This window comes from Scyliorhinus canicula, chromosome 28 (genome assembly GCF_902713615.1).
Source record: "Scyliorhinus canicula chromosome 28, sScyCan1.1, whole genome shotgun sequence".
NCBI lineage: Eukaryota > Metazoa > Chordata > Chondrichthyes > Carcharhiniformes > Scyliorhinidae > Scyliorhinus > Scyliorhinus canicula.
In genome coordinates, this window is record NC_052173.1 from 5,208,419 (window position 1) to 5,235,156 (window position 26,738).

Here is a 26,738-nt window from a genome sequence, read left to right on the forward strand (position 1 = left end):
CTAACCCTTTTACACACACCGCAAAGCAAAATACTGTGAGGGCTGGAAATCGGAGGGAAAACTCAGAAAACGTTGGAAACGCTCAGGTCAGGCAGCGTTTGTGGAGAGTGCAACAGTTAATATTTCCGGTCAAGATGGCCTTTGTGTTCCAAGAAAGTGCCAGATTTCCACTGCATGTGAAGAAAGTTCTTCCTGACTTCACCCCGAATGGCCCCAGCTCTAATTTTAAGATTGTCATCTTCAACATCTCAATTAGATCAGCCCATAGGTTTCTTCAAGGAAATACAAGCCTAGTCTATGATACCTATTCTTGTAACCTTTTGAGGCCTTGTTTTATTCTGATGCCGCTGCATTGCAACATCCTCTTTTGGCAAGGCCAATATCCGTTTCTTTAAAATTAATTTACAGGATGCGAGCGTCGCTGGCTGGGCCCAGTATTTATTGCCCGTCCCTAATTGCCCCTTGAGACGGTGGTGGGAGGCCTTCTTGAGCCGCTGCAGTCCGTGTGGTGTAGATACACCCCCAGTGCTGCTAGGAAGTGAGTTCCAGGATGTTGCCCCAGCGACAGTGAAGGAACGGCCGATATATTTCCCAGTCAGGATGGTGAGTGACTTAGAGGGGAACCTCCAGGTGGTGGGGATCCCAGGTACCTGCTGCTCTTGTCCTTCTAGATGGTAGAGGTCGTGGGTTTCGAAGGTGCTGCCTAAGGAGCCTTGGCGAGTTGTAGATGGTACACACGGCTGCCACTGTGCGTCGGTGGTGGATGGAGTGAGTGTTTGTGGGAGGGGAGCCAATCAAGCGGGGCTGCTTTGTCCTGGATGGTGTTGAGCTTCTTGAGTGTTGTTGGAGCTGCACTCATCCAGGCAAGTGGAGAGTATTCCATCACACTCCTGACTTGTGCCTTGTAGATGTGGACAGGCTTTGGGGAGTCAGGAGATGAGTTACCCGCTGCAGGGATTCCTAGCTTTTGACCTGCTCAGGTAGCCATAGCATTTATATGGCTGGGTCCAGTTCAGTTTCTGTTACAAACCCCCGCCAAGGTATAGGGATTCAGCGATAGTAATGCCATTGAATGTCATGGGGCAATGATTAGATCCTCTTGATGATCATTGCTTGCCACTTGTGTGGCACGAATATTATTACATTTTTTAAAAAGTTGAGGTCCCAGTACAGATCCCTAGGGCACACCCCGTTAGTCAACTTGAATAGCCGTACTGTCCCTATCTCCGAACTAATTCCCCACCCGAGCTAATAATTTGTCTCAAAATCCACTGCCTCGTTGCAAACTCTCGAGTGGAAACCTAGTTGAATGCTTCGAGAAGTTAATGTAAATAACAGCCAGTTGCCTATCTACCACATTTGTTAACTCATCAAAAAATTCAACGACATCTGTTGGACATGACTTTGCTCGTTGAAAAATCCATGCTGGCTCCTTGATCAGCTCACGTTTATTCAAATGCTCAGGCGAGATGGTTTCATTTCGCTGCGTCATCTAAACCCCTCGACTGCGAAAGCTTGAAATAAATCGAATTCCGTATTGGGAATGGAAAAACCTTTCACCCACACAATGCTCGATTCAGGAAAAAAAAAATGGTTAAACACCATGTAACGGTATACTATATTTTTATTAAACATTATTCAATCACAGTGTTGCCCAAATATTTGAAGAACTGGAGAAAGTAGGTATTTAACTTGGTCTAAGGATGGCAAACTTTCAGCGCAGCTAGTGCACTATTCACAAAGCTACCCCATATTTGTTTGAATTACAAAGCAATTAGCACAAAGAAAAATCATAAAGAGACAAACATATACACAAACTTCCAATAAAATTACTGATTAGCTCCCAGAGACAAGTATCTGACAGCCAAGATAGCAAATCACAAAAGGGAAGGTGGATCATGTTGCATTTTGGCTCTACTTTTCTTAGCAGCAAGTTGCCATTTGAAGATTATGACAAGGAAACCTCAGTGACTAGGTTCAAAATCAAAAGGAAGCAATTGTTTATGGTCTGCGTCTTTGGCTAACTTGGCAGAAACAGTACCATCGGGAAATAAATACCTCCAAAATAGCTTGAAGACGGTGATGGGATCGAAAGACTGGAACCTGTTGATTTCATCTTTGCTACTGCCATACTGACGCGTAGCAATCCTAGTGATTTCTCCTCCCAGGTTGCTCACTCTAATTCTTCCACCCGTCCAGTTTTTAACTTTCAATTTAAAGAGACAACTCCATTTTGGGACAAAAACATTACATTCACTGCTCACTCGTCACATTAATGAACATCCTTACCTCTTACGGAATCGCATTTGTCTGCAGGTCAAGGAGAATGAATGTCTGACGGCATCAGTATTTTGCTGATTAGGTTCATTACCAAGAAACACATTCAGAAGTTTTAGCACTACCCATACACACCATTTCCACCACAAAAAGACGACTGCATCAGACAAACAAAATTCCACTTCAGCTCATCAATAAAAATGCAAATATCTGACCGTTCTTCTGCAGGTTCATTTATTATCTATTGTGATCGTTGATCACAAATATGCCATTATGCATGGCAAAGTGCAAATTGACTGGTTCATGTGCTAACACCCGAAGATGTTTGATTTGTACCCAGAGTCACGTGTCCCCTAGAAGTCCATATCATCAGAATCTGTGCCACTTGATGACTGTGCTTCTTCCTGGCTCTCCCCCCACACAAAACGGTAATTATCCTCCAACTGCTGCTGTCTCTGCTGTTCTTTGTAAACTTCTTCGGTCCCACCAGTCTATTGGAAAAATGTAAGATTTTAATTGTACACACGTGACACATTTCCATTTGTCAACAGATGAACATCTAGCTTGCCGGATTCAAATGACAGAGAAATAATAATAATAATCTTTATTATTGTCACAAGTAGGCTTACATTAACACTGCAATGAGGTACTGTGAAAAGCCCCTAGTCGCCACACTGCGTCACCTGTTCGGGTACACAGAGGGAGAATTCAGAATGTCCAATTCACTGAACAGCACATCTTTCGGGACTTGTGGGAGGAGACCGGAGCACCCGGAGGAAACCCACGCAGACACGGGGAGAACGTGCAGACATCCGCACAGTGATCCAAGCCAGGAATCCTAGAGCTGTGAAGCAACAGCGCTAATTACTGTGCTACTGCCCATTGGCCATGTTTCCTCCCAATCTTCCTTCTTAAAGCTTTTCCTTTTTTCATAATAGTCATTTCCATTCCATGAAGCTAATATGTTAGATCTTTTGAGGGGGGAGGAACAGTAAAAAAAGGGACTGGGATGGGAAGGGGATAGTGGAAAAGTCAATGTATTGTGCATGTTATTTCAGCCAATGTTGCTACACTATTGGAAGGGCCACATCGAGTTCATCCAAAATTTGGATACAATTCACTCCTCAAAACCAGAAACTCAACTGACAGCATGTTTTAAGAACCACAACCAATAACAGAGTCTGTGGGTGGAATTTCAGAGGCCCCGCACCATTCGTGAATGAATTAGGAGACAATGGTGGGTGCACGGTGCTAATAGAATGGAAAATAGCATGCAACGGGCCCAGTGACTTTCCAATAAACGGCCCACTGTGCAGGCCCTACGAGGGGGTCAGGGTCTCGGCAAATTCCACCTTTCAGCTATGATTGAGAAGGCGTGTGGAAATCATTGCTCTGGGGAGAAAGCAGCATCACAACCTGGCCGATTGCAAATTCTCTCGCAACAACATAGCAGTACAAACATTCTCACCAGTAAATTGATGAGAAGCTCTCTGAAGGATTTGGTGTCTTCTTCCGATAGCCAGTGCATATCATCGTCGTCCCCAAGTGATCCGGTTGTTACAATCTTCACTTCGATTTTACCCTGAAAAAAAAAAAAATTATTCCAATTACTCAATTGCTGCAAATTACTTCAGATCAGAGGATACAGAACAGATCTGCTGTGTATCAATACAATTCTTTTTTGTTTAGAGGGGGGAAATGAGCTGCACTAAGTGGGTGCATTTCTTGTCGTGCTTCATTCCATCCCCCCCACACCCATCGAACCCCACTCCCTTTCCATTAGCTGTGATCACTTGTTCAAGTTGCGTGAATTGCCAATTTTGTGCACAGTGATTTGGAATGGTGTCACCACCGGAATACCATTCTTGCCTCCAGTGGCCTTCGACAGGCAATAGATTGGAGGAACCCCACCCGTTTGCAAATATTTGCACCTTTCCGGAAGACAGTGCCCAGTTACCCAAAACACAACTCTGCTTTCACCAGGGAAAAGATTCCCGGCATACCGCAATAGAAATAACCCACCAGTAAATGAATAGTTGCTCACATTGGTTTAAAACTCTTCCCCCCTCCCCATCACGTTTGAAACCCGAGAAACAATCTGGTGCAAATGAAATCTCGTAACAAGGGCTTAAATTGGGTCGGTGCGGACTTGATGGGCCGAATGGCCTCCTTCGGCACTGTAAGTATGTTCTATGTAACAATTTGTAACAAAACTGTTACAATTTTGAAAATTTGAAGGGAGCACGCCAAGCTCGACTAGTGAATGTAGAGGAATAATAGTCATGGCTGAGCCTTTCCGTAGTGATACACCACCTCAAGCACATGAATCAACGGAGGATGGCAATTTTTAAAACCTTGAGCAATACTGAAAATACCAGGATTGTAGAACATTAAAATAACAAGCTAGTATCGAGCTAGTACATCAACCTCAAACATTACAGCCAGGTGTATTTTGTTTTATTCTTTCACTGGATGTGGGCGTCGCTGGTTAGGCCCAGCATTTATTGCCCATCCCGAATTGCCCCTTGAGAAGGTGGCATGAACCGTTGCAGACCCTGTGGTGCAAGTACACCCACAGTGCTGTTAGCGGAGTGAGTTCCTGGACTCTGACCCAGTGACAATGAAGGAAGAGTAATGTAGTTGGTGGAAGGGGTGCCAATCAAGTGGGGCTGCTTTGTCCTGGATGATGTCGAGCTTCTTGAGTGTTGTTGGAGCTGCACCCATCCAGGGAAGTGGAGAGTATTCCATCACACTCCTGACTTGTGCCTTGTAGATGGTGGGCAGACTTTCGGGAGTCAGGAGGTGAGTTACTCTGCAGGATTCGGTCCAGTTGTTTTTGGTATGGTAACCTCCAGGATGTTAATAGTGGGGGGAGGGGGGATTCACACCTAGCTCGGGCTCCTTGATGCCACACTCGGTCAAATGCTGCCTTGATGTCAAGGGCAGCCAATCATCTCACACCGCAAAGTTTCAGTGCTTGTGGTAATTCAGAACCATTCCTTTTTCCAGTGTTTTCAGGAGCGAAAACTCCAGTGCTTTGTGATCTGGATTAAATGATTAATTAAATTGAGACTGCAAAGTCTGGTAAAAAGTTTAGAACAGGACCAAAAGTGAAAACATTTAATGTGGCAGCCTGTCAGCAGTGACCCCTCAAATGATATTTTGAGCCCTTGCAGAACGATCTAATCTATATGGTTCAAACAGCGTGTACAAAAATGACACGTTTGAAGTACATCTTCAAAGTACAGCCTTCCACAGATCATGCACGAAACACTTTCCCACACTGTTATCCTAGCGACTCAGCAAAGCCCCAATTTAGTGCATCTTTATGATTTTGGCTAGTGTGACGTAGGTCAAACTCATTTCACTTTATAGCTGGCAGACACTGATACCATCACGGCCCAAATCCAAATCAGGAGAGGAAAAAAGGGGCACCCAAGCACAGTAGTCAAGCAAATGCTTTCCTGACAGAGGTGGCATGGTAACAGCTCCCCACAGTCTCATTTTTAAAACAACTCTTGGTTCTGTTTTTGTGGGGGGGGGGGGGGGGGGGGAAAGAGAAGAGAGAGAGAGAGAGAGAGAGAGAGAGAGAGAGAGAGGAGAGAGAGAGAGAGAGAGAGAGAGAGAGAGAGACAGAGACGCAGGAAGGCTTTGGCTTATTGTTGCCGTATAAATAGTCTCCAAACTACCTTCTGCTTTCAATCCTGCTTTCTCCAGCTGCTCTTTCACCACATTCTGAATCTGCCGGAGCTGGGATCTGTGCCACTCATTTCCCGCACTTTCATTTCTTTATGCAGTGGGCTGCCTGGGTTGATTTTTGTGACTCGGACTTTAACGTGCCCCTCGGTCTCTTCATCAGTTTCTGAAACGCAGCAAGAAGTCAGGTACAAAGGCTATTCGAGTTTAAACAGTACGTAAATCCTCACATTTTCCAAATCCTCACATTTGAGACCTTCAGCTTCCACAGGAAAGGCCACATCCCTACATTTGGATAGCTGCCAACAGCTTGTGAAAAATAAAAGCGAATGGTTTTAACAAGCCACCACCAGAGCATAGAACGCAAAGCATCCTCATCATCACTTTAAAAAAAACACTACCCTAATCCCAAAGTCTTTCTGGTAATGCCCTGCTCTCAAACATCAGCTAACACCTATGGGTATCCTGGTTCAAGGCCAACTTCAAAAGGGCAGATCAATGTGAGCACCTTGATTGGAGGATATTATTCAAACAACGCTTCTGTAATGGACTATGCCAAAGTAGAGTTTTTTTTTTAAATTTAGAGTACCCAATTATTTTTTCCAATTAAGGGGCAATTTAGCGTGGCCAATCCACCTACACTGCACATCTTTTGGGTTGTGGGGGTGAAACCCACGCAGACACGGGGAGAATGTGCAAACTCCTCACAGACAGTGACCCAGGGCCGGGATTCGAACCCAGGTCCTCAGCGCCGTAGGCAGCAATGCTAACCACTGTGCCACCGTGCTGCCCTCCAAAGTATAGTTTAAAACTTGAATATAACATACATAGAACACAGAGTGCAGAAGGAGGCTATTCAACCCATCGAGTCTGCACCGACCCACTTAACATCCACTCTACCCTGTAACCCAACCTAACCTTTTTCGTCAATTTATCATTGGCCAATCCACCTAACCTGCATGTCTTTGGACTGAGGGGGGAAACCGGAGCACCGGAGGAAACCCACGCAGACACGGGGAGAACGTGCAGACTCCGCAGTGACCCAGCGGGGAATCATAGAATTATAGAATTACGAACCTGGGACCCTGGCGCTGTAAAGGCACAGAGCTATCCACTTGTGCTACCGTGCTGAATATAAGCAAGGATGAAGCTGCAAACAGGCTAAAGGAGCTCAGGACAAATCAAATGAACAGGGATAGATTGCACAGGTCCAAAAGTACTATAAGAAAGAAGGGAGGATTTGAGGCATTGATGCTGATGAGGGAGTCAATGTTCCAGTTGGCTGAAAACAGGCCAACAGACAAAGGCAACAACAGACCCATTTCATCTTCCTTCTACGTCAGGAGCTGCTAAATTTATGTTGTAGATTCACCATGTAAAACAGTGGAATTTATCATCAGGAGTAAACTTCAGGATTATCCACAATAACCTAGCAAAGAATAGTGAGAACAGACTCAAAGGGAAGACCTTTGGTTTCAACATCCTTCAGTCACCATAATCTAAGGGAAATGCAGACGGATCCACACCGTGGGTGTGCCTGGACTTCCCCAATCTTTTACGAGCTCAAAACGAAGGAGATTCAAGCTCAATGGCTAAGAAGTTGGCTGAAGTGTAGGTAACAGCAGACATACGTTGAAGGAGTCATCCCCGATCTCCTGCCTTCTCCCCATAATCCCCGATCCCCATATTAATCAAGAACCTATCTATCTCTGTCTTAAAGACACTCAGTGATTTGGCCTCCACAGCCTTCTGCGGCAAAGAGTTCCACAGATTCACCACCCTCTGGCTGAAGAAATTTCTCCTGCCAGGGGCAGCACGGTAGCATGGTGGTTAGCATAAATGCTTCACAGCTCCAGGGTCCCAGGTTCGGTTCCCGACTGGGTCACTGTCTGTGCGGAGTCTGCACGTCCTCCCCGTGTGTGCGTGCGTTTCCTCCGGGTGCTCCAGTTTCCTCCCACAGTCCAAAGATGTGCGGTTTAGGTGGATTGGCCATGCTAAATTGTCCTTAGTGACTTAAAAAGTAAGGTTGGGGGGGGGGGGGGGGGGGGGGGGGGGGGGGGGGGGGGGGGGTTGTTGGCTTACGGGTATAGGGTAGATATGTGGGTTTGAGTAGGGTGATCATTGCTCGGCACAACATCGAGGGCCGAAGGGGCTGTTCTGTGCTGTACTGTTCTAATATATATATATATATATGACACCAAGATTGGTGGCATAGTGGATAGTGGCGAAGGTTATCTGGGATTCCAACAGGATCTTAACCGTGGGCCAGTGGGCCGATGAATGGCAGATGGAGTTTCATTTGGATAAATGTGAGGTGATGCATTTTGCTCGATCAAATCAGGGCAGGACCTACTCAGTTAATGGTAGGGAGTTGGGGAGAGTTACAGAACAAAGAGATCTCGGGGTACAGGTTCACAGCTCCTTGAAGGTGGAGCCGCAGGTGGACAGGGTGATGAAGAAGGCATTCAGCATGCTGGGTTTCATTGGGCAGAATATTGAATACAGGAGTTGGGACGTCTTGTTAAATTTGTACAAGACATTGGTAAGACCACACATGGACTACTGTGTTCAGTTCTGGTCACCCTATTATAGGAAGGATATTGTTAAACTAGAAAGAGTGCAGAAGAGATTTACGAGGACTCTACCAGGACTGGGCAGCAGGGTAGCATGGTGGTTAGCATAAATGCTTCACAGCTCCAGGGTCCCAGGTTCGATTCCCGGCTGGGTCACTGTCTGTGTGGAGTCTGCACGTCCTCCCCGTGTGTGCGTGGGTTTCCTCCGGGTGCTCCGGTTTTCCTCCCACAGTCCAAAGATGTGCGGGTTAGGTGGATTGGCCATGCTAAATTGCCCGTAGTGTCCTAATAAAAGTAAGGTTAAGGGGGGGGTTGTTGGGTTACGGGTATAGGGTGGATACGTGGGTTTGAGTAGGGTGATCATGGCTCAGCACAACATTGAGGGCCGAAGGGCCTGTTCTGTGCTGTACTGTTCTATGACTCTATGACTTGATGGTCTGAGTTATAAGGAGAGGCTGGATAGGCTGGGACTTTTTTCCCTAGGAGGCTTTGGGGTGATCGTATAGAGGTCTATAAAATAATGAGGAGCAAAGATCAACATCTTTTCCCAAAGGTTAGAGGAGTCTAGAGCTAGAGGGCAGAGGTTTAAGGCGAGAGGAGAGAGATACAAAAGAGACCAGAGGGGAAATCTTTTCACACAGAGGGTGGCGAGCATCTGGAACAAACTCAGGTACAGTTGTTTCCTTTTTAAAATTTGGACAGTTACATGGGCAGGGTGGGTATAGAGGGATATGGGCCAAATGCGGGCAAGTGGGACTAGCTTAGTGATCGAAACTGGGCGGCATGGACAAGCTGGGCCAAAGGGCCTGTTTCCATGCTGTAAACATCTACGACTATGAGTCAGGATGTCCTTCATAAGGAGGCAAGAACCCTTCAGTGAAAAAAAATGCTGTGATGAAGGAGGGGAAGGAGATAAAGTAGAAGCATATAAACTTACAACACAAGGAAGGAGTCACATTATGTCTACGCCAGGTCTTTGAAAGGGCCTTCGTCCCACATGCCCACTTCTGCCTATAATCCTGTAAATTCCTTATCCTCAAGTACCTGTTAATTCCACTCTTAACTTAGTTATGGAATCAGCTTCTAATACCTTTTTCAAACAGTGTGCTCCAGATCCTGACAATTCAGTGCAAGAAAATTCTCATCTTTCCTCCAGATCATTTTCCAATTATTTTAAATAGGTGACATCTTCCCGTTGATCCACTTGCGGAGGGAATGGTTTTTCTCCAGCAGTGCAAAACCTTACCTTGAAAACCTCTACTGGGTAACATTTTCATCTCCTGTTTGGAGGAGAACAGCCCTACCTTTCCAAACTTCCCTTCATAACTGAAGTATTTCACCCCGGTAACATCTTGGCAACCTTCCTCTGTACTCCAAGGCCTTCACATCTTTCCCGAAGCATGCTGGCCAGAATAGCCCACAATACGCAACTGAGGCCTAACCCACGATTAAATTTACAAGTTCCCTCTGCCCTTACATTCTATGCCTCTATTTATAAACCCAAGCGTCACATCTGCTTTTTTTAAACCACTCATCTTTTTTTAATAAATGTTTGTTATTAGGTTTTTGAACAAAGTATATTTGCCTATTTAATATCACCCATATAATCACCTATTTAATATTTTAAGATATCACCTATTTAAAATAATTGGAAAATGATCTGGAGGAAAGATGAGAATTTCCTTGCACTGTATGTTATTTACACAGGATATGATATATACAATATGGAGAGAGAGAGGAAGGGCACACACACACACAAATCACAAAGGGAAAGAAAAAAGGTAACAACACGAGTGAAATACAAAATCAATTATTTACACACATAGTAGGCATCTGTTTGTGTGTGTGTGTGTGGTGTGTGTGTTGTGTGTGTGTGTGTGTGTGTGTGTGGTGTGTGTGTGGGGGGAGGGGAGGGAGGGGGGGGTTTGATATACATTTGGGTGCCGGGAGAGGATAATTACAGAGAGCTGGTGTTGTCCCTTGCTTCTACCCTCATCTTTTACGCTGCCACCTTTAAGGATTTGTGTGGAGGATTAAGGTCTCCGTTCATCAATACTTTTCAAAAGCATACAAGTTATAGCATAAAGTCTTTTGATACGAGTGCATCACTTCACACTTTTCAACACTGAACGCCATCTGCCAGGCGTCTGTCCATTGCGCCACTCTGTTGAGGTCGCCCTGGAGGGTATTGCTGTCATCATTATGACCTACTACTTTGTGTGTCTGTGTCTAAATCGTCTGCAAACTTTCTAATGCTGCCTGACGCACACTTTATTCCCTGAAGTGCTCATTCTCTTTTACCCTATGCATTAATTATCAACTTTCATCCACTCTCTGTCAATGCAGATGGAAAGTACTTGTTTAATGCTTTTCCATGTTTGCCACCTCGAATTAAAGGAAAGAATAAAATCCCCACAAAAAGTGAACTACGAAAATAGGACAGCACGAAGTTTTACACCACCAGGTTGGTTGCAGAAACAGGAACCTACTTCTGCATTCACCCGAGGAAGGAGCAGTGCTCCGAAAGCTAGTGTTTGAAAGAAACCTGTTGGACTTTAACCTGGTGTTGGAAGACTTCTTACTGTGCTCACCCCAGTCCAACGCCGGCATCGCCACATTAAGAAAATAAGTGTTGCGTACCTCCTGTCTGTTTTGAGGAGCGACTGGGAGTACCCTTGGCTGTGTCCTTATCTTCCTCTTCGACTGAATTTTCTTTTTCTTCAAGCTTGTCTATCAGCTTGTTTAGGGTAGTGGCCAAGGTCTTGGAGGCTTGATTGCGATCAAATTCCCCTTTGAGACCCTCTGCTTCAAGTTCATCTTGTGCCTGAGAAATATTATTATGCACAATTCTATCAAGAGTATAATAATAAAACGATGTGCTGCCCCCATCCCAAGGTTACACCGTACAAACAAATGATTACCTAGAATATACTTCAGTTGAGAGAGATGACACAGAGTAAGGAAGATCTCACCACTAATTCCTAGTAATCCACTGCAGGAGGGACTAACATGGTAATAAAGTCCCAGATCACATTCCGAAGTTTAGACGTTCAATACATCCCCAGAGATGGTAAATAAGCAACAGGCATTTGATAAAGGTTTTCCTTTGGAAACTTTGAACAGTTGTGATGGTTCATGGCATTAATGTCACATTAGGGAGATCAATTTCTGCAGTTAGTGACGGGACAAAACATTTGCGGGACAGTGACTGCTGCAACATAGCTCTTTTCTGGACCCAGCCTATTCATTCTATTCAAATGAAACATGGATTTATTTAGTGCTGAAATATTACAGAATCCAAAAAATAGAAAGGGTGCAACCAGCACTTCATTAAAAAGGATGACAATGTTAGATTGCGAAATTTCAGCACAATCTACTTATTCTCCAGTTTTTCCCAGTCTAACCGGCGGGTTTCCCAGCAGCGGGCGGGGGTGCGGGGATTCAATGGGAAATCCCATTGACAGCAGCGGGACCCGAAGATCCCGCCAACGGCCAACAGAGGGCCACCTCCCGCCACCAAGAAACACGCCACGGGGCGGCCAGATAAACTCGCCCTCTGCTAAACGTCTTTAGAACTTTGGTTGAACTAAAGGTGGAGTAGTGTGAACAGCTTTGGTCTCCAGGCTATGACGGTGCAAATACGATTTACCACCACATATCAGAACAGAGATGGGGCACTCGTCAGGAAACATGGACCAGGCTAGGGTGCTTGGTTCAAGAAAAGGGAAGACTGAGAGATGACCTGTTAGAGATAGGAAGATGGAAACATTCAATCAGGGAAGAGAGAGTGGTTTCAATTATGGGCAAAATCAGACCTCAGGGCAATAAATCTAATAGTAAGAAGCCTTCCAACACCAGGTAAAAGTCCAACAGGTTTGTTCCGAATCACTAGCTTTTGGAGCACAGCTCCTTCCTCAGGTGAGCGATGAAGGAGCTCCTAAGGAGCTGCGCTCCGAAAGCTAGTGTTTGAAACAAACCTGTTGGACTGTAACCTGGTGTTGGAAGACTTCTTACTGTGCTCACCCCAGTCCAACGCCGGCATCTCCACATCAATGGTTCCCATAAATATAAGATAGTCATTAATAAATAGAACAGGAAATTCAGAGGAATGTTCTTTACCCAGTGATAAGAAATGTGGAACTCACTACTGCAAGGAACAGTTGAGATTAATAGCACAGATGCATTTCAGGGGGAAGTCAGATAAATAGGAGGAAGAAAGTAGAGAGATCTGCTCATCAGGCAAAATGAAGGATAGCGTGGCACAGAAACATCAGCATGGACTGGAACCTGCAGGTCTGGCAGCATTGGTGAACAGCAGAACAGAGTGCTCCCAGCATTTTCTGGTTCTATTCTGGCATAGACTAGCCAAGTTGAATGACCCATTTTTTGCTGTAAATACTATGTAACCAGTAAGGCGTTGCATAATAGTGCCCCCAAAACTTAGACTAAGTATTTTAATGTTGACCAAGTCTAACATTAAATGTCAAGTTTTTTAATAATTGCCACGGCCCTGTCTCATCAGGTATGATTTTAATATATTTCAAATTTAAAGGAGTATTACTCACTTCATCAATAAGATTTTCAAATTCTTTTTCCATTTCTTCTTTCACTTCCCTTTTGATTTCAGACATCTTTGATTTTGGCAGGGACACATCCTGCAGTTCCTTTTCAAAGTCTTCAATGAGCTCAGTTTCTTCAATATCCACCATCTCCTCTTGTTTTGCTGACAAGTCTTGGTCAGCGGATTTGTCAGCAGGGTCTGCCGTCGGATCCTTGTCCTCGTCACCTTTCTGCTTTCAGAAGAAAACGGTTTAAATTGTGACATGTAAGCTAACCCCTGTATTTGCCATCCCAGTGGATATTTTAACCCGAATGCATTTACCAATATACACAAGGTGTTATTAGAATCTTTCCACAAAATGAAATGAAATGTAAATCGCTTATTGTCACAAGTCGGCTTCAAATGAAGTTACTGTGAAAAGCCCCTAGTCGCCACATTCCGGCACCTGTTCGGGGAGGCTGGTACGGGAATCAAACCGTGCTGCTGGCCTGCTTGGTCTGCTTTAAAAGCCAGCTATTTAGCCCTGTGCTAAACCAGCCTCTGTGATGGTAAAGTACATTGGGCTGGATTCTCTATTTCGCCGGCAGCGCACTCACGCCCTTGGATTTCCCGACGGCGTGGGGATGCCCACAATGGGAAATCCCATTGGGCAGCTGTCAGGAAGGAGAATCCCGCTGCCGGTGGGAAAACGAGTGCGGCGGTATGGAGAGTCCTGTCCATTGTTACTTGCAATCGAACCAGATGAGCTGTTCCAAATAGGATGTGGGCAATAAAATGACAAGTTTACTGTTTAAACATTAGTTTCAACAGAATACAAATTTTCGCATTATTTGATACTAATGATTTTTTTTTTTAAATCACAACTCGAAGTTCAGAATAAGCCGTGTCCTATTCTGGAACTTCTGACCATGCCTCCATGGGATTGGAGTAATACACGTTTAAAATGCCACGAGCAAGTTAATTTTAGCACTAAACATGTTCCCAACCTTGCTGGCCGGTGGATTGAAGTACAAATTAAGATTCAAGGAGGATGCCTGAATTAGTGTACTTCACACAATGAAAGATCATTTGAACATTTGAGCGATTTTTCACATCGATTCAGTTGAGCTCAATAGAAGGTAGTTGCCAGAGATATTCCATGGTCAGAATTAAAAACAACATGGGCTAATAAAGGCTGATCAAAATAAGGCTACAAGAAGTAAGTGTGGGCCTTAGCTGGGAACCAAGGCAATCAAGTCAGTTTTACCAGTTAAGCAGTTACGGTCCCAGTCAAGCAAATTACAATTGCTGAAACAAAACACAAGCAGCAGGGAAATGATCATGGTCACCATTTTTTCACTTCAAGATTAGCATTTGAGGACTACACAGAAACGCATTGGACTTCTTCCATCAGTACCTTTTTATTCTGGTCTTTTAATTCTCGAATCAATTTTAGAAGATCGTCCGGGGTCTGTGTTATTTTGAATTGCACGCTCTGCTTTCCTGAATAGAAAGGGGGCAGCAGGGTGAAAAAAATTACAAGATCAGGAACTTTGAAAAATGATTAGACTTTAAAAAAAGTTAAATTCAACAATAAAAAGCTACAAGTACATTAAATTACAAAACTCAGATTGACCTTTCACCCAAGTCAACTATGTTTAAGACAAATGATTGAACAGAAACGGCCCATTTGACACCTGAAGGACATCTGTGGAATGGGCTATTCTGCTCTTCCAACGTAAAGGATTTGTAGAGCTCGAGAAGGACAGTCGCAATTTTTGCTTACCTTGGTCACCCAGCAGGTCGTCATCCTCTGTTTTAACAGCATCACTCAACTTAGTGTCAGCCTAACAAATGAAGAAACATGGCATTACTGTTTGTATTGAAATAGAAAATTGGAGAAAAGGAGTTTTGATTCGAAACAGTCCCAGAAGTTGAGCAAACAAGGACTAAAAAAAAGTTAAAGCCACATGCCAGCTCACAACATTTCCCACAGTGCAGCAGTGGTCCCAGGAAAAACGTGTATGTGGCACTGTGAATGCTCATGCCCCAAGTCGGAGGTCAAGAAGTTCGGAGAAGGTAAAGTTACCGATGTTCAAGGATTCAGTTCTCCATTCAAAACCGGTACAAATAGACAACCATTGTGGGCAGGAGGAGACTCCCGCCACCACTCCCCTTCTTTCCATTACACGTGAACTTCCGGGGCTGTTCTTCCAAGTGAAGCACACTTCCAATCTTGGAAGTTTCGCTTGTATGAAACAGTGAAGAGTACATATGGATAAAACAATGCACAGTTAAAACTATTTCAAACAGCAGCTGGGTGCAATAAAGGAATTCATAATTTCACAGCACTCCAAACCTCGGTCCACTGTTAAAATTGAGTTTGGCATGTATGTGCAACTGCAAAGACAAGAGCAATGTCAAATTCAGGCTTGTTTAAAAACTAGCCAATTTACGCCACTCTGCATGACATGTCAAAGAAAGGGGCACCAAGAACATGGCTGACGTGAGGCTCTACCTTGGGCACATTGCTTTAACAAAGCCTATGGGCAGGATTCCCTGTTTCAGAAAGTGTTGACACTGGGACTGAATCAATGGACTTCTACAACAACTAAATTGGCGTCGGTCCCCGAGCAATTAATGATCTATTAATGGGCTAGTACCGGTGTCACGTGGAACACGACAGATTCCAATGAAAAACGGTGTTCGAATCGCTGGGGTCGGGATTGCCACTGGAGAGGCTGACAAGCTGCAGCCGCATACAAGCACTCCACTCCCCACATCCCAGCCAACAAGATGGCAGGAAGGAGAGGGGCAGCCCGGTTTGTGGACGTCGAGCTGGAGACCTGCTGGACGCCGTGGAGGAGAGGCAGGCTACCCTGTCCCCAGGTGGGAAGGAGGCTGCTACCCGCCGCTGTACACCGGGCCTAGGCACAGGTGGGAGAGGCCGTGGGCACACTGCCAGGACCGGACAGCAGTGCAGAAAGAAGCTGTACGACCTCCTCAGAGTGGCCAGGGCAAATAGCCAGCACGGTGCCCTGGTACCAATCCCCATCCCACATGCCCAGCTGCCATCCAGACAGACCTTCTGGAAAGGGCGGTCCCATCGATAATGAAGATGCAGTTGGAGGAGTCCAACTGCGTTCAGGGGCAGGAAGCAGTTCCAACAATGCATGCTTTTCAGGCCGATACCGAACGGGCGGTGTCCTCAGTGGAGACCTTGGGGTGAAGGCATTGCCCATGGATGTCCAAAGCCTGGGGCCTCTGTGCGGGCGGTGGTCAAGGCACAGGACAGGGCTGCCCTGTCACAGGCAGCTATATACCAGGGCCACCTGGACATTGCAGCTCCAGAGTGTGGCCCAGCAACAGCAGGTTATAGTTGAGGGAGTCATCGGCATTGCCTAGGCACTGGCTGGCCTGCATGTCCCAACGGTGGCAGTCATTGAATGATGTGGCGCAGTCCCAGAGGGCGGTGGCCCAGTCCCTGTGCTCCATTGCCGCAAGCATGGAGACTCGTGTCATAACGAGAGGGGACCTCCAGAACTGGCGGACCCAAGTCACAGGGCGGGATTCACAGCAGGCTGCCTCCATTTCTGATGTAGGGCCTGGGGTGCCAGCTAGACCTAGCGTTAGGTGGTTTGGGATGTCCGTGCTATCAGTCAGGCCCCCTAGTCGGCGTACCTGGAGGCGATTAGAGCGTCCCGTGCGTGTTGATCCAGGTGCACACATTGTGCAGCTTCCTGTGCCTGTCTGGACCCAATGCCCTGCCCATCTGACCCTCCTCTGCATCCTGCTCATCAGACGAGGCCTGGCATTCATCCCTCTCCTCCGGCATGTCGATCCTCTGCTGTGCAATGTGGAGGATGCAGCAGGCTACCACGATGTGGGAGACCCTCCTTGTGGGCACTTCAGAGCAGTTCAGGCACCTGGACTGCTCGATCATGCCCCTGGTCGCGCCATGGGCGCTGCAGTAGAGGGTCGCCATGCTGGTCTGTGGCCTCTGGATAGATGTCATCAGCCTCCACCATAGCGGATAGTCCCTGTCGCTCAGGAGACAACCCCTCACCCAGGGGATGTGCCTCTAAGGTGTCAGGACCGTTGCTGTGCCAGGATGAAGGCACTGTGCACACTGCCCTGGTATCAGTGCAAATGTCCATTGGTCACACACTAGCTGCATGTTCATCAAGTGGAACCGTTGGTGCTCGTAGGGGGGCATGCACCCCATTGATCACTCCCTTTACCTGGGGCATCCCGGCAATGGCAGCACACCCCGCTGCCCGGGAAAGTACAGTCCACATTGGAGATTTTATATGTTATGCTGACCGGGCATAAAGGGCCTCCGTGACGGCCTGGATGCATCTGTGCACAAAGATCTGAGAGATCCCGACAGGTGTCATGTGACAGTGACTTTAAGAAATGGGTGTTATAAATGGGTGTGTATATAATTATCTGTAGTGAGAGTACCTTTAAGAAATGGGTGTTTATTACTGCAGTGATGTCAGAGAGTGGGTGGAGCTGGGCCGCCTGTCAGCTTTTTACTTTCGCTTTAGGCTGTTTGCTGCAGGGTGTGTTTTAGTTTTGGAGAAGCTGCAATCACAGCAGATGTGTATGAATCTCTGCAAGCTTGTGAATGTTCATTCGCTGATTTCAACGTGGCAACTGTTCTCAGTAGTGAAGTTAAACCTGAGGTGCTTCTGTTAAAGGTTTTGTTTTAAGTCTTATGAATGTTAAAAGGTTAAAAGGAAAGCTCAAGGATTACTTAGTGTTATACTTTTGGGGGTTGTATTTGAATTAATGGTTGCTAAGATGTTCACTGTTTGTTTTAAAAAGGTTAACTTGAGTTCATAGAATAAACATTGTTTTGCTTAAAAAAATACTTTTCCATTTCTGCTGTACCACACCTGTAGAGTGGGCCGTGTGCTCCCCATACCACAATCTAGTAAACGTTGTGGGTCAGGTGAACTCCATGATACACTTTGGGGTTCTCTAAACACTGGCCCATAACATAGGTCCCCGCTGGTGACTGGGTCTCCATCCTCACCGACTGCCTCCTGTTCCTCTGGGGCAGGCCCCGCTGCTGTAGGGTCTTCCCAGAGCAGCTCCTGCTTGTACTGCTTCAGTACATCCCCCAGGGCTTCCGCAGCTAGGTGAAGGCCACCATTCCTGGTTAGATTTCAAAGCCCATTGTCTGCAGGGGGTGAAAGGCAGACATGTTAGCCTGGTGCATACCCCCATGCCCAGCCAGATCCACTTGGTTACATGACGGCCCCGGCCTGCACAGCAGCCCTTGCCCCTGCATGCTCCCCCCCCCCCTCCAAACCCACCCCGAGCCATTTCCCATGGCACTCTGCCTTCCGCACCGCACCCCTGGCCCTGTTGCGACCCGGTACCAGGGATACCAGTAGCTGGCACTACCTATGCCAGCGGTACACTTCTGCGACCCCTGTCCAGCACACGATGCCCTACTGGCGGTTGGCATCCGGAGGACTTGGGGGTGAGTGGGTTCACCCATACGGCCGGTGCCACTCTGCGCAACCACAAGCCATGGTGGGCAGTCTGTGGGATGGGTGCTCTTGAGGCCACGGCAATGGCGGTCTAAGCCTGGACACCGCTCTGGTCCCACGGGGAGGGGTAAAATCACCCCGATGCCACAGCCCAGCCATGTCGTCCGTCCGTCTGCCCCCCAGCCAGCCATGCCAGCAGCAGGACTGGCAGCTCACGGTCATGCCTCTGGAAATATGTCCTACCTCCTCACTCCCTCAGCAGCCACGGCATCTGTTTGCCGATATTCAAAATAGGTGAAACTTGCCGCTGGTAATTCCTCCTGGCAGAGGTGGAGCATTGCGAAAGCCCCAGAGAATACCGGGTCGGGTCCGTTAATGATGTGCCAATGGAATTTACTGTACGTGCGGAGTAGAATGCATCGACACTGCTGTCGAGACATCGGAGCATGACATTCCGTCGGGCACCCGACGCCTAATTTCAGCTCACGCGCGATTCTCCACCCAATCACGTTTGTGAGTCCGGTGTCGCTGGACAGACAATCCTGCCCAATATCCATTGCGTAAGTATGAAGTGATTATCAAACACTCCATTCATCATTTCCCTCAGCTGTCAAGTGGATCTGTACCAGGAGCAAAATTAACCAAATTGCACGGTGGCACAATGGTTAGCACTGCTGCATGAGCGCCAGGGACCCGGGTTCAACTCTGGCCTTGGGTGACTGTCAGTGTGGGTTCCCAGTCCAAAGATGTGCAGGTTGGGTGGATTGGGGGAGGGGGTCGATGCAGACTCAATGGGCCGAACGGCCTCCTTCTGCACGGTAGGGATTCTGTCACTTAATAAATCTGGAATTTAAAAGTGATGGTGGCCAAGGAATCATATTAATAATGATCTTTAGTGTCACAAGTAGGCTCACATTAACACTGCAATGAAGTTACTGTGAAAATCCCCTAGTCGCCACATTCCGGCGCCTGTTCGGCTCACAGAGAGAGAATTCAGAATGTCCAATTCACCTAACCTGCACGTCTTTCGGGACTTGTGGGAGGAAACCGGAGCACCCGGAGGAAACCCACGCAGACATGGGGAGAACGTGCAGACTCCACACAGACAGTCACCCGAGCCGGGAATCAAACCGGGGTCCCTGGTGCCGTGAAGCAATGGTGCTACCCTGCCGCCCTCATTGTAGATTGTTGAAAAAAGAACCATCTGGTTCACGAATGCCTTTTCGGGGAAGGAAATCTCCCATCTTTATCTGGTCTGGCCGGCATGCGAACCAGACCCACAGCAATAACTCTTAACCACTCTCTGAGATGGGGTGGCAAGCCACTCAGTTGAAGGGTAATTATAAGGATGGGCAACAAGTGCTGACCTTTATCAGCAATGCCGACGTCCGTGCAAAAAAATGAACTCGTGGGGATCAGTATTGAGGATTATGCTGTTCGTTAGCTAAAAATAGAACCAATTTGGGCTTTGGCAGAAATTAAATCCCAACTTTCAGCAGAACGCTGTATGCAGAAAGAAAGGAGACATTGTCTATTCGGCTGCAGCAAATTGTCCCATTTCCCAATTGCAATAAGCTGTTCAGTTCTTTCTGGAGGCACAATTTTTAGTTTTCAAGTATAAGCACTTTGCAGCAAGGTCTGTATCATTACTTGAACATCCATCTTTCAATCGGCAGTTTAAAATACAGAAATTACTACACCATCCACCGCTCTCCCAACATGAAGGTTCACTGCTATACGTTATGTTAAATATATATAAATAGATACATCGAAATCCGACAATACCTCTTCTAGCCTTTCTTCTGAAAGGTGACCATCCTCAGCCTCTGCTTTGCTGATTTTATTCCAGAAATCCTCATTATAGTCACCCTCTTCCGTCACCTCCTGTGAATTTAAGGCTTCGCCTCCTGCAAATCAAAGAAACTCCTAGCTTTCAGTCAATAGCCATAGGTGACACACACTCACACTCCCAAGTGAAGGGGTATTTTGCTTAACACAAGGCTACATTTTTGAATTAGGACACCGAGGGTTAAGATTTGAATCGGAAGTGCTGCTGGAACGAATGCCTCCTCTGGTGAAATAATCTGGGGCAGTTTCAGCTCAATCTCAAAAATGTTTTAAATCCAAAAGCAAAAACCTGCAAATGAAAACAGAAACTGCTGGATTCGGAGCCAATCTCAAATTCGGATGTGACAGCAAGCCAAAATCACTGGTTCAAATATCAAATGTCATTCAGATGCTCGTGGAAGAGACAACCTGAGCAGAGTTTGTTAAACAGGCAGTGTGCCTTGTCAAGATTTTCTGCTAATCTCAATCATTAGAGTCAGTCATTCACTGCACTGAAGGCAGCCATTCAGCCCATAACGTACATGCCAGCACTTTATAGAGCAACCCAGTCAGTCAGTTCCACGTCCTTAACAAAACTTTAAATCTGAGTCCCCTAATCACGACACCATCAGCTATTAGAAACAGCTTTTCTTGATCTACCTTATCTAAACCTGCCATAATCTTATCTAAACCTGGGCAGCACGGTAACATAGTGGCTAGCACTGTGGCGTCTTAGCGCCAGGGTCCCAGTTTCGATTCCCGCTTGGGTCACTGTCTGTGCGGAGTTTGCACGTTCTCCCCGTGTCTGTGTGGGTTTCCTCCGGGTGCTCCGGTTTTCTCCCACAGTCCAAAGATGTGCAGATTAGGTGGATTGGCCGTGCTAAATTGTCAATTTATCATGGCCAATCCACCTAACCTGCACATCTTTGGACTGTGGGAGGAAACCTGAGTACCCGAACCCTCGCAGACAAGGGGAGGACGTGCAAACTCCACAGTCACCGGAGGCCAGAATTGAACCTGGGTCCCTGGCATTGAGAGGCAGCAGTGCTAACCACTGTGTCACCCTTGTTAAATTAACATGATTAAATTACCACTGTGATGTTAAACTGTAGCTATTAGGAATGTCTTTACATCCTTTCTCGAATAAGGGTGTCACATTTGTCACTGTTCAAACCTTTAGCGCCTCCCCCGTATCCAGGGAATATTAGAACATAGAACAGAAAAGGCCCTTCGGCCCTCGATGTTGTGCCGAGCAATGATCACCCTACTCAAACCCACGTATCCACCCTATACCCATAACCCAACAACCCCCCCCCCCCCCCCCCCCCCCAACCTTACTTTTTAGGACACGACGGGCAATTTATCCTGGCCAATCCACCTAACCCGCACATCTTTGGACTGTGGGAGGAAACCGGAGCACCCGGAGGAAACCCACGCACACACAGGGAGGACGTGCAGACTTCGCACAGACAGTGACCCAGCCGGGAATCGAACCTGGGACCCTGGAGCTGTGAAGCATTTATGAATATTGCGGCAAGCCCTTTCACTATTTCCACTCCCATTTTTTTAGCAATGCAGAATGTAAGCCATCTGGACCAGGCAACCACTCTAAAACATAGCTAATCTTCCAAGTACCTCCTGCCTCTCAATTTTTAACCTCATTCAATGTCTCAGCCATCCTTACTTCTACCTATACTTAGTCAGCTTCAAGGATTCTAGCCTTGTGCGACGAACCATACATCATCCTCGCTGTCCCCAAATGGGTACACTTCTGGGCGAGTGGGAGAAATTTCAGCCTGTGCTTTGGAATGGAACCTAATACAGTGTAAAAACTTTGATGTACGGCGACAGGCTGGGGAGGAGGGGGGAGGAGAGAAACAGGCATACCTTCCAATTCCGATACACTCTCATCGTTGCCTGTATGCTCTTCGGTTTGATTTTCAGGCTCTTCAGTTAGATCACTCACTTCCTCGGTCTGTGCACTTTGGTCTTTCAACAGCATTTCATCCAAGGTTTTCAACTCTTCGGAGATTTTTTCCACTTTGCGTTTTGTGTCAGCTAAAGAAAACAAAAAGATTAAAAATGGTGACAAAAATATTTTCATAAACAACTTCAAGGCCTAGAACGAACGCCTGCGCCGTCAGGACCAGGGTTCAAGTGCTAGGCCACACCGTGGGGGCGGGGGCGGGAGAAGGAACACAACAGGTGCCTTTGGACCAATGGTTCCCAAATCTCTCCACCATTTGTGTTTTCCTTGTGCGTATTTGGGTCTGCTATAAACTCACTGCTTGCCATTATTAGTCAACGTTATCACGGAATGCAATTACCAAGTTTCTAGACGGTGAGTGAGGTCCCATGTTCCAATAAACACGACGAAGGAGGAATCGCAATTTGATTTCTCACGTTAAGATTTTGCTGCCTTTCAGGTGTACAGTCAAGAAAACAAACTAACCTGGGGCTCCTATTCGGCCCTCCCGCCCAGCACCATTTGCTAACTGCAGCAAAACAAGTAGATAACTAAAACATGCATGCTGTTAAGTGCGAATTAACTATTCCCCAGTGTTCGAGAATTCACAACTCCCTAAAAGGAGATGAAGATTCATAAAACGCCAAGTTTTTTTTGCTTTAACCTTCGCGTCACAGAACCAAATCAGAAATAGCAATTTATTCAAATCAGACCTGGTGTTAGGGGAGTTGAAGGAGCTTGCAGATAACAAGGCCATCACCAGCCTGCTTCACCTTCAGTACTCTAGAGGAGCCCTAAATGCCTTAAGAGGTTTCTCAAAATACATACACAAGGAACACGATGCCTGCCAAGTGGTACAAAATAAAGATCAAATCACGTCACACCTAGATGATGGCACAGAACATGGGAATCCAGCAGGAAACAAAAGTTACACGAAGAGATGGGTTTCGTATTGATGCAACACAACACAAGACAACCAAGCTGATCCAATGGGAAGGGAGGGAGTCAGACTAGTAAGTAGACGCATGCACACATAATGTGAGAGAGTAAAAACTGACATCCTAATCAGGTGCTATTTCTCCCAAGTTTGAAGTCCTGGTTTCACCTGTTGCACGTTTTACTATGGGCGTAAAACGCGTTTATTGGAGTGTATTAACACGCCTCCGAGTTCGACGTGTGCTTAACACTGCTAGGCTCTGTTCTATGTAATTATTTAAGCTCTGGAGTCGCCAGCTGCCGTATAGGCAACGTCACAAGTATTCCAAGGTCAAATTCAAAGTAATAAAGACGATACACCGATTAGTCAAGTTCAAACGATCAATATTTATTATACAGTTAATAATAAATACTCATGCACACACACTAAGAGACTAAGCTACAACTAAACATAAGCAAACAGAATACTTATCTAACAGGAACAGGCAAGGTCAGAGAACGAGGCCTTCGTCCTAGTTTTGTCTGCAGCCTTCAGCAAGCGTTCTGGTACTTGGGAGTCTAGTGGGCTTGGATCGCGTAGCGAGCGTTGAACTTACGGTTTCGGCGGCTGGTGCTCAACGGCTGGAGTCAGGATACCAGGTGTCAGTCGGGGCCGGAGCACAGGTTTAACAGACCGGACAACACGAGGTCCCTATCTTTTATAGGGGTTCCGTTGTCCTTCCCTCTTCTCGGGCGGGCTCTACCTATTGGATCAATTTCTTATCGATACTGGATTAATTCCCCAATGCGAGGGGGTCTCCGTGATGGAGGGGGCGTTTCTTATGTCCTTTTGTTCGGAGGTTTCTGGTGCCTCGATGTCTGGGTCTTGATTGGAATGTGTCCATTCAGAACCAAATGTATCTATTGTGTGGGTGTTCAAGTCTGATGGCCTCATTAGCATGCAAAGCGTTTTGCCATTTGCACCTAGCTAAGGTCTCTTCACCTGAGCCCAAACTGGTTTCTGCTGCTGCAGAATGCAAACTGCTCTTTGCAGACTGCTGTTCTGGCTGAACTGTCTGTTTCCCAGCAGCCTTCCATTTTAGTTTGGCTCAGTGTCCATTTTGCGTGGCCAGCATGGCTACATTCCCTCCTTGTGATCCTCACAATCATACTATTGTGAAGGATCACCTATGTACTTTGCCTTCCTTGTGTTCTGACCTCTTGCCAGTTCCTGTTCTACTCTGTTCTAAACTATGGGAAGAAGAGAAAAAAAAAATTTAACTAACATTTCTACTTGGCCCTATGTCAAAGGGACATGCATTACTACAATTGGGAACCTCTACCTATCACTATTAACCTTAACTTAAACATTTAATCACTCTAAAATCTTAACCATTCACACCACAACATCACACTTCCCAACTCGGCAGTCGAGTATGGAACAATATAATACATGGCTGAATTTTATTTACAGAGTGTTGTAATCAGTGAGGGGTTGAGGGGTTTGGTGGAATCCGAAGATGGGGGATTGCACTCTATAGATGGGTGAGGTGCTGGAACGAGAGGCTCTCCTCTTCCATTTCCTCAACCTGAGGGTCTGCACTAGGATGGTGAGGATCGCAATCACCAACAGTGATTCGATTATGTAGGACATGGAGTACCACGTCATGAATTTAGTACACCAGGTCTGAACCTCGCTGATCAGAGCTGAGCACTGGGGGTTTGCTGTACTAACATTTACGGTGGGGGTTGTGGGGGAAACGTGTCTTGTTTCCACACATATACATATGACATTAAATAGTAATAAGTGGGCTTCCATCATTTTGCTGTTCTTCTTCTTTCTCTTCCTTCTTCCTCCGGTATTGACAATCCTGGCTTCGACCTCTGTCTCGTCCTTTGAAACCTTTGGGATCAAGCACAGTATCTGTCAATACACAGTTTAAGACCTTTACTTGTTAGTGCATCTGTCTTTCAAAACCCAATTGACCCTTTAAAATGACTGGCTAAGTCACACCCTGTGACTCCCCTCATTTTTTTTTTTCAAAAAGCGAATTTAAAGACCAGCATACACCTAACAATCCTTCCTTCTGCGAGCCGTCTCGCAGGCTTTGCTGATTTACCATCCGAATGTTTCCGGATGTAAATAGCATGTGGGATGGCGGCCGAAGGGCTACCTAACCTAAAATGAAAACAAATTTGGAAAGAAACATCCGAATGAGTTGCGTATGGGCCGCTACGGGTACGAGTTGGATGGGATCCCCGGGTAGGGCGTGCTGTGCCATACCCGAGCTTGGCTGACCAAGGGTTGGTTCTCAGACAGGGCGGGTCCTCAGTGCCGTTTGTCCACTGCCTGAGTAACCTGGAAAAACGGGTACGAATGTGTTTACCATGACTTGCAGCCTCTATTTCGCCGAATAGAGGGGCACCTAAAAAACCAAGGGAGCCAAGATGCTCCGTTCTGAAAACAGGGAACAAGTCGTGAACCGTGTCGGTTCACCAGAGGATACAACTGAAGTTCTCAGAAATATCTGCGGACAAGCTATTTGGCGTGTGGCCTTACAACTTTGGAAAGGATCTCCAATCAAACCGAAGTTCTCAAAGGTTTCGGCAGACAAGCTAACGTGTATGTGAGGTGGTCACAATCTTTTCAGCTGAAAAGAAGATGTCCATCCTCCAACTGAAACATTTACATTCCTGAAAACAAACAAACATAAAACGAAGACAAACATACGTGCAGGTTCCATCAGAAAGGACATCGTTTCCCTCAAACGATTCCTATCTTACATCATCTGGACACCTCACTTTGATTCTGCCTCTGTGAACAGGGTCACAAAGGGGTTGCCGTGTCGGGAGTCAGACACCGTGTCGTCCTGCTCTCCCGGATCCCACACCCTTGTGTGGATCAGGCATGCAATTTTGGAGTTGTGTGACCGGGGGTCACTCTCGTCATTGCGGACAAGTCTGTAGGAATTGTCCCTGTGCCATTGTGTGGCGTCGAGTGTGTTGTCGGGGTAGTCGGGGTCGGGTGGTGGTTCTGGGTTTTTAAGGTAAGTGACTTCCATGGGGTCACTGGAGTCGGGGTCGTAGGTGGTGCAGTGTGGGCTGTATGGCTGTGTGGTGTCGCTGTCTTCAGAGTCAGTGTCTGTCCTACTGTCTCTGCTGTGGCAGCTTGTGGGCGTGTCGGGGCGTGGTCTGTAGTGGTCTGTGGGCGGAGTCGTGGGCGAGTCCGTTGATGTACTGGTCTGTGAGGGGGATGGTGGAAAAGTGTCTCTGGTGGGCGGGGTGAAGTGTTCTGCTGCGTCTAGCAGGACATGGTGGGCATGGTTGGCCTGTGTTCCATATGCCTTTAACTGGTTTATATGGAACCACGCGGTCTTCCCATTAGGATACTTTATCCTGTAAACGGAGGGGCTAATTTTGTCCGAAATTGAGTAGGGACC

General features: G+C 46.6%; 1 protein-coding gene across 1 annotated transcript in view; it reads right to left on the reverse strand.

Annotated features, from left to right (window-relative positions):
- Nucleotides 1–1,606: 1,606 nt before the first annotated feature.
- Nucleotides 1,607–26,738, reverse strand: part of os9 (OS9 endoplasmic reticulum lectin) — a 67,164-nt gene continuing 42,032 nt past the window's right edge. The window contains 10 exon segments of the mRNA XM_038786422.1: nt 1,607–2,768; nt 3,746–3,858; nt 5,967–6,029; nt 6,032–6,139; nt 11,187–11,370; nt 13,112–13,336; nt 14,504–14,589; nt 14,873–14,933; nt 20,376–20,497; nt 22,305–22,475. Coding sequence (XP_038642350.1) covers nt 2,631–2,768; nt 3,746–3,858; nt 5,967–6,029; nt 6,032–6,139; nt 11,187–11,370; nt 13,112–13,336; nt 14,504–14,589; nt 14,873–14,933; nt 20,376–20,497; nt 22,305–22,475 — 1,271 coding nt within the window. The 3' untranslated portion in view covers nt 1,607–2,630.